General features: G+C 43.0%; 1 protein-coding gene across 1 annotated transcript in view; it reads right to left on the bottom strand.

The window, feature by feature from the left end:
• Positions 1-805: 805 nt before the first annotated feature.
• TPST (tyrosylprotein sulfotransferase) overlaps positions 806-8,028 on the bottom strand; it is a 52,143-nt gene continuing 44,920 nt past the window's right edge. The window contains exons 8-12 of the mRNA XM_086523179.1: positions 2,200-2,252; positions 2,075-2,116; positions 1,879-1,998; positions 1,532-1,687; positions 806-1,436 (exon numbers count right to left, since the gene is read on the bottom strand). Of these exons, the coding sequence (XP_086379305.1) occupies positions 1,239-1,436; positions 1,532-1,687; positions 1,879-1,998; positions 2,075-2,116; positions 2,200-2,252 (569 nt within the window). The 3' untranslated portion in view covers positions 806-1,238. The remainder of the gene's footprint in view (positions 1,437-1,531; positions 1,688-1,878; positions 1,999-2,074; positions 2,117-2,199; positions 2,253-8,028) is intronic.

The raw sequence follows: 8,028 nt of genomic DNA, 5'->3' as shown, positions 1-8,028 counted from the left end.
TACTAGTAAGTAGAACTTGTCAAATGTCAAAGGGCCTTCCCTTGAAATTGAGCAGACCATAGTCACAGCCAACCAGCATCGGTTGCAACCATTCATCTGCTATGAAGGCAGCGATTACATGAACATGTACTTTCTTGCAAACCCTTTGAAATCAAACCATCTCTGCCTGTAGCTGGAAGTTGCTCGGAGATGCTCGGTATGTTCTGCTAGGCAGCTTTCGAGTTTCGATCAAAGAGAAGTTTTGACACAGCAAGACAAAGAGGAGATTGAGAAGTCATTAGTACCCATCAAGATAAAGCGGCAGCTCAAGCAGATCTTCATGGCACCACTCTGAAAAGAATCTACGATTCAAGTAGCAGAAAGGAAGCAGGGAAGGGTGAACAAGAATCTCAAGACAATATGATGGTCAACAAAAAGTCGCATAGTTGACCAACCCTCTCCCATCCAATCTCAAAACCTAGCATGATGCCCTAACCGCGTGGGCATGTGCTTTCGTCGCTCTCTTAGCCACCTTTCTGATGCCCCCATGCGCAGTAAGCATCGATAACAATTGTGACAGTGCGAGTGTATAGTTGACTTTCACGACTATTCTCAAATCCGAAGGGGGAGTTTTCCCGAGTTTTCCTTTTCCTCTTACTCTCAACTGACATTTTTTAATTTTTAACAGGCATGGTCGCAAGCTGAGCCATGACTTTCCTGGATTTTTCTGAATCGTGTTTTGAGCGAGATGCCAAAAATGTTGCAGATGGATTTAAAGCATTATGAGAGAATAGAAGTATCTTCAAATTGACAAATAGAAGTCCAATGAGACAAATCTTGCTTGCACAAGAAACTCTACATTATGTACTCCCAAGCGAGGGAGATGGAGAGTTCCTTATTGGCAATATTCATATTGAGATCTCATAAACAATGAATCATTGCTCAGAGCACTTGAATATGCTCAAAGCATTTCTACATGCTCAGAGCATGAAAAAATACAGCTTACCATTTTAGGTAAAGAATCCTCCCTTTACTATCCCCTCCAAATTACGAGGGCATTTTGACTACCACTTGTTAGAGGTAAGTTCATGTATGGTTACAACAAATTCTTCTCCGTCCTTGTCTGAGAAGCTTGAGAACAACCGGACACTTCTGCAGTTTCTGCAGATATATATATCCACCTTCACTTCGACGAGGCCAATAAGAAGAAGGTCAAGTTCAGCCTGGATGTTGGATACATTAAGAACACACTGGGGCCCTCACAATTTCTCATGCATCGCCCCACGATTCTGCCCTTTTTGAAACTTAAATATCTTCTTTCCATTTGCAAAGACCATCAAGCTTGCCGCCATAGTTACTACACCTCCAGCCATGAATAGCATCGATACAAATATCCAGCTGCTAGAGCCAATGGCTTGCTGAAACCCTTCGTTGATATTTGTATCTGTATCCCAAATCTGTTATGTGACAAAATATCCAACACCCATCATCAAAAACCCACTAAATCTGAAGAATATTAAAAACCTAATTAACACACCAAAATGCGTCTCACCATAGAATGTTCTGATCCAAACTGCCTTGATACTCCAGATTTTTGGACCAAAACTTGACTTTTGAAACGTTGTTGTGCGTAGGCATAGAGTTCAAGGTCGAGAGCATTCATTCGCCTTATTTCATCCAGCACGTCTTCCAGAACTTCCCTCCTAGCCTGCTAGCAGCCATCAGAATCTCAAATTACAAAGGTGTCAAGGAAGGAGACTTAGATCTAGTGTACTCCTTGAAGCTGCATATCCCTAAGTTCAACAGAAAGGATGTCTCCCATAACTTTGTGCAAAAACATCAACCTACTACTAAAGCATCCTACTTGAACTAGAAGTGATTGTCATGCCAAAGTGTTACCTCATCTGAAAAGTTGACTGGTAAAGCGTTCTTCAAGGATACTGTGCGGCGCTGACGTTGAGTATTTTTGAAACGACCGGCACATTTCTCATACTTCTCAATCAGCCCATAAACTGTGAGCTGCAAGCAAAATATACTTTTAACACTCTGTCAAATCTCTGCATAAAAATTGTGAATGAGGAGCCAAAAAACTAACATTTTCCTCAAGCGGTGGTGGTAAAATTTGAGAATCTGGCACCTAAAAACATAGACAGCTCAAATTGTGAGGAGCTTCTCTTGAAAAGCTAGTTGAAAAAATTTAAACTTCCAACAACCAAGCACCTCTGAAGTTGATGAATTGGGAGCCAACATTCCTGCATCTGAAAGAGCCGAATCTGTAATTTACAGCACCAAGAAGTCCTTTCATTTTCTTTCTGGAGAGACATTCAATAGGAAATATTTGACTTTTTCTAACAGTAGTCACCACCCTCACAAAGACACTTTTGCACAAAACGGAGTTCAGGAGAGGTCTAGGCAAAATATGTAATCCATTTAACCCCGTAGCCACAGCAGCTAACACTAAGATGAGATAATTCGAGAAAGTTAGCATGGCCAAAACAGGTTGTCTCAATATAGTTCATTTTGAAGAAGTGTTCACAACTTCCTTACATATGCCTAGAATAGGAGATCACAAGAAAAACCAGCTTTATAAAGACAATGATTAGGATCGGGCCACTCGTACCACGCGATTGAAGCACTTGCGCACATAGTACCACCAGGGGAGCAGTCCAAAGGCATAGAAAAGGAATGTCTGCTCCGGGCCTTGGGAACCCTGAAGTGCCATTCTGACCTTACGGGAACAAACTGGAACCCATTCCATTTGCACTCTATTTTTGGCATGGCAGATTTGACCTAACCGTTTTCAGTCCCAAATGCACCCTAGAGCTTAGCAATGATGCCCCAACACCCCTCCAATGCATGAAATGCAATTTTGTTATGTAAATCCTAAGTTATGAGTAGATTGAGGAGGAGGTTAGCTACAACAAAAACACAATTTTACCGTGAGAGACTTACAATGTTACAAAGAGTTGTCATCTGTGAACGCGATGAAGCAGACAACACTTCAAACGGATACTTCACGAGGGAGTTACAAGCTTGAGAAAGAAGAAGGAGAGTACACAGTACTCTGCAGAAACGTCGTAACGTTTATTATCCAAAACTTACAAAAATTGGCTTTTTTATACCTTAGCAATAGGGTTTTACAATGTGCAATGTCCGGCCTTTATGGCTCCACAACTCAATGTATCTGCAACCTAGGCACACTAACTGACATATTTTTTACCGCTTGGAACTCTCATTGAGCCTGTAACACAATACAATTATTACAATGTCTTGAAATGAATAGGGAATTCACATCACACGGTCATATTGGGAAAATGCGTAAGTTCAATCTTCATTGTCGCAGATCCTATCAATTCCCCACAGACTGATGGGCAATCAGAGCTTGGAAATTCAGTAATTTTGGACTTGTTGAAGTCTTATATCTCGGATCCGAAAGCTCATTGGTGGAGTTTGCCTACAACACAGTACATACGTCTACGAGGAAGGCGACATTTGAGATCATTGAGGGTGCTAAGAAGGTTCCACCTTTCTAAGCACCAAGGATAAGATTTTTGAAGCAGATTAGTAAGTTCAAGAGCTGGAGACTACTTTTGCAAAGGTACGCGAGGCTCTTGAGAAGTCTCAGGCAAGGCATAAGAAGGCAGCGGACAAGCATCGACAAGACTTGCAGTTGAAGGAAGATGATTGGGTGCTTCTACGGTTTGAGAAGGCACGCCTACAAAAACGAAAGGGCGCGACTTTTTCCAAAGTTGAGTATGAGATACTATGCTCTTTCCAAGTTCAGGAAAATATAAACAATGTATCCTTCACAATAAAGTTGCCCGATACTTGGAAGATTCACAATGCATTGCATGTGAGTCTATTGAAACCTTTCAAAGGTGAGGTGTTAGTGGACAGGGAGCATGAGGAGCAACCTGAAGTGGAAGAGACCGAGGAGATTCTCGTTCCACAACAGATACTGGCTCACAAGGAAAGGAAAGTGAAAGGTAAAGTGATACACCGGCATTTAGTCGAGTTTAAAAACTATCCAATATTGGATGTAAAATGGATGGAGGAGGAGGACCTAGCAAATACTCCTCAAATTTTGGAACTTTACCTTGAGGCTTTTGGTCTAGCTTCGACTATTGCAAGAGTTACCGATGATCAACGGGTTGAATCTGGTGTGGTGCGACTGCACAAGAGGGGAGTTACTCTGCTCATTTGTCACAGATTACCCAGATGGAATAAAGTCACTGATTTCTTTTCATATTTCAGGGGTACTGATGGGCTGACACTATTCTGTTGTATGACTTTCAAACAATACTTTCAAATGGAATCCCAATGATTGAGACTCACATGCCAATGGACAAGGGCGGCTAGGGAGGCTACCCACAGGTCCAAGGCACAAGGAAAGAAATGAAATGGAATCAACTGGTAGATCAGAGAACTTCATAGCTCCAGATTGAGGTGCCAAGGACAAGGAGGCTTGTACTATGTAGACCTACCAACAAGTCAAAGGGCACTGAATTGGAAATTTCCTTGATTGAATTGAAAACGTGTGCTCTTTCTTACGTTAGACACATGTAGAGAAAGATGAAATGTCTGCAGCGTTTTGTCTGATGAATGATTTGAACTTAGTGCATCTAGACATCTGTTAGAGATCGGTGAGATCTGGATGTGATGGCTAAGTACTTAGTGCATCTCGACATCTATTATAGATCGCTGAGATCTGGATGTGATGCCTAAGTGAATGAAATTCTAGTGCATCGAGAGTTAAGGAAGGATGAGATGGCTAGATTGAAACACAAGTGTTCAGTGTGAACTAAGTGTGTGATTTGTGAATTGCATGCTATGTGGATGTATTGTCTTGTGGGGACACGGTTTGCTTGATTGAAATGTGAAATCAAAAGATCTGATAGTAGCAAGATTCAGTCAATCCCGACATCCGCTAAAAATCGGTGAGATCAAGATGTGATTGCTAAATACGTTACGATGATCATGATTCTCATCTAAGATCTCCACGGGGATAGTGATGTGAATGTTCAGTGACTATCGTCTTCGTGCAAGTACTTAATATGTGTTTTTTAGTGCGTCGGTACTTAGAATCAGTGTCTACTGAATTGGTTTCTATCTTTTGATTGTTTTTGCAGGCGTAATCGAGGGCGATTACAATTCTTTCAAGAGGGGGGATGTCACAAAGTGATGGCATGGCATGACCAACTGGAAGAGAAATGGGCGAGTCAAAGGACAAAGGTAAAAGCAAGCATCAAGAGGATAGTGACTCAAGGAAGGACAGCAAAGAGGCTGCTGGTGTGGTGATGACTACACTCGCATGGACTCCCACCTTCTAGTCACATGGATACCACTGCTGTCACAAAGTGATGACGTGGCGGACAGCAGAAACCCTAATTTCTGCCAAAAACCCTAAAATTCCTGCAAACCCTAATTTTTGCCAGAAACCCTAATTTCAGGAAACCGCGGAGGCTGAAAAAAAAAATGATGAGCGACGCAAATTTTGCTTTTTTCTCTACGCAATGAGAAAGAGAGAGAATGCTTTTGCTTTCAAGTTTTGACTCTCTGTGAGAGAGAGAGAGAGAGAGAGAGAGAGAGAGAGAGAGAGAGAGAGAGAGAGAGAGAGAGAGAGAGAGAGAGAGAGCAATTGCTTTTGATTTGAAGCTTTTGGGGCTCTGCTTTTGGGCATCCCTTGTAACCTTTAAATTAGTGGTGAGGGCCTCACTTCTCAGAGCATCTGGACGCAGAGTCTGAGAGTGAATCCCAACCCACTCTCTTGTACTTTGAACTGATTAATATAAAAAGAAATACCGAAACGGGTGCCAATCTTTGGGGCCAATATCTCTAGGCACGAAACTCCGCCGGTCCAGTGCAAATCTATTGTGATCTGTGAATTGTTTTGAAGTGGTTATTTGGTGTTGTCGCGGTTGATTCTTGACTTGGAGTGTCCAAGTTTGTTACAGCGGTATCAGAGCACGGCCGATTTCTCTTCTACGAGAAATCCAATCCCCAATTTTTTTCCGCGGCACCTATGGCTTCACGCAAGGATCAATCAACTCCCTCTGCATATGGAGATGCGGACAGGGATCACAACGAAGATTCCGGCAAAGAGTATGGCCCGTCTCGGCCTACTCAGGCGGAGCGGCGACAGATGGAGCGGCGACAGATGGAGCGTCGCCAGTTGATCGGCGATGCAACAAAGATGATGCTCAATTTTGCGAAGGACCCAAAATTTGCAAAATATGAGCGAGACTTCTTTTCAAGAAGTGCATGAGGAGTGGCAGAAAACCACTACACCCACTCTCAAGAAACCTTCTGCTCACAAGAAATATTCAGAGAAGGAATTAGAAGAGGTGGTTGATGCACGGATTGCTCAGCTTTTTGACGCGCAAAAGAAAGCCAAAAAGCACGGCAAAAAGCAGAAGAAAAGCACTGACTTCCCGGGATATTTGGGTCGTCAGTCAACTTTTGACAAGGCAAAGAAACAGAAGAAGCGTGTTTGATTTGAAGGAGTACCCAGTTCTTCTCTTTTCTTCTTCTTCTTCATCTGACAGTTCTTCTAGCTCTTCAAATTCAATCTAAGAAGACAGAAAAGGTAAAAAGCGAAGCAAGAAACAAAGCTTCGGAAAGGGCAAGAAAAAGGCTAAGAAGGCTACATCTCGCCCAGAGACTGACAGTTCTACTGAGGACTCATCTACAGACAGCTCAAATTCCGATGACGGAAACTTTTATGCGAACGAGAAGAATTTTTACAAAGCTAACCAGTATGACTTTCTCGAAGATAAAAGCAAGAAAGTCCGAGAGTTTAAGGAAGGTGGCCACTCGATCAAGTTTGATACTTTTTCAGGATACTCAAATGCTTCGAAGGCTTTGTCTTTTATACAGCAGTTTGACATCGCTTTCGCGGGAGGACGCTATTCAGAGCACTCCAAGATTCGGAGAGCTCCCTCTTACTTTAAGGGGAATGCTCGTACTTGGTGGACCACGCTTCTTTTAAACAAGACTGCGCCAGTTAAATGGCTGAAATTTAAAAAGCTTTTTATTTCTTCTTGGTTGACGCAAGAATATGAACGAGATATACGAGCTCCTTGGAAGCATCTTCGGATGACCAAGAAAGATACAATCAATGCTTACTGTGAAAGATTCTGGAGCTCTTTTCTACCCGCCTCTTCATTCAAGAAGATCTCGTTCAGAGAACAGATTGAGCGGTTTACCTTGGGTCTACCTACAAAGATCCAAGATCACTCCTTGGAACAGAAGTCAGCTTCTATTCAGGAGTTCATGAGTCATGCGAAGCGGGGCTTTGCCATTTACTCTGGCAATCTGACCTACCCCACAGATGAGGCCATGACACAACGAGCCGAACAGACTTCTGGGAATGAAAGTAGAAAGAAAAAGAGCAACCCAGAGAAAAAGGATGCACGACCCAAGCTTACTCCTGAGGAGAGAGCTCGCTTCATCAAAGAGGGGAAGTGCTTTGGATGCGAGGAAGATGGACATATCTCGGCGAAGTGCCCTAAAAAGGCACAGAAAGAACAGAATGATAAAGACGACAACAGGCCTGAGAGTTCGAGAGCAGCTGAGGAACGTGGCAGAAAAGGCAAATAGAAAAGCACAACTGGTACCACATGGCGTGGGACTTGCACCAAATCTAATGAATGAAAGTACAAACTTTGCCGCTTTTGGGGCAAAGTGAAGGATCGGGAAGCTCTTTTGCAGGAGCCAAGGCCAACTTCTTTTCACTTGGAATTGGCAGCTCAATTTGGAATTACGCCCGACAGATTGACGCCACAGGCGGAGGTAGTTCGACTGGCACCCGAATGGGATGTTGCCATTACACCGAGCATTGGCAAACTTCGTTTGCAATGACACGGGTGTTCAGGGCACGCGAGTGACGTTCTACTCAAGATCCCTTGGTACCACAAGAACTACGTCGTGGTTGACTATCGGGCCAAGAAAGCGACTTTGATAAATGAAGGGCTTAAAGATTGTACTTGATGAACTTCAGTTTCTTACTCATTCTTTTGGGAGAGAACTGAACGATGGATAAAGGTTGAA

The sequence above is a fragment of the Adiantum capillus-veneris genome, chromosome 11 (assembly GCF_014529385.1).
Source record: "Adiantum capillus-veneris isolate H3 chromosome 11, ASM1452938v2, whole genome shotgun sequence".
Classification (NCBI taxonomy): Eukaryota; Viridiplantae; Streptophyta; class Polypodiopsida; order Polypodiales; family Pteridaceae; genus Adiantum; species Adiantum capillus-veneris.
This window is presented reverse-complemented; position numbering and strand designations above follow the sequence as displayed.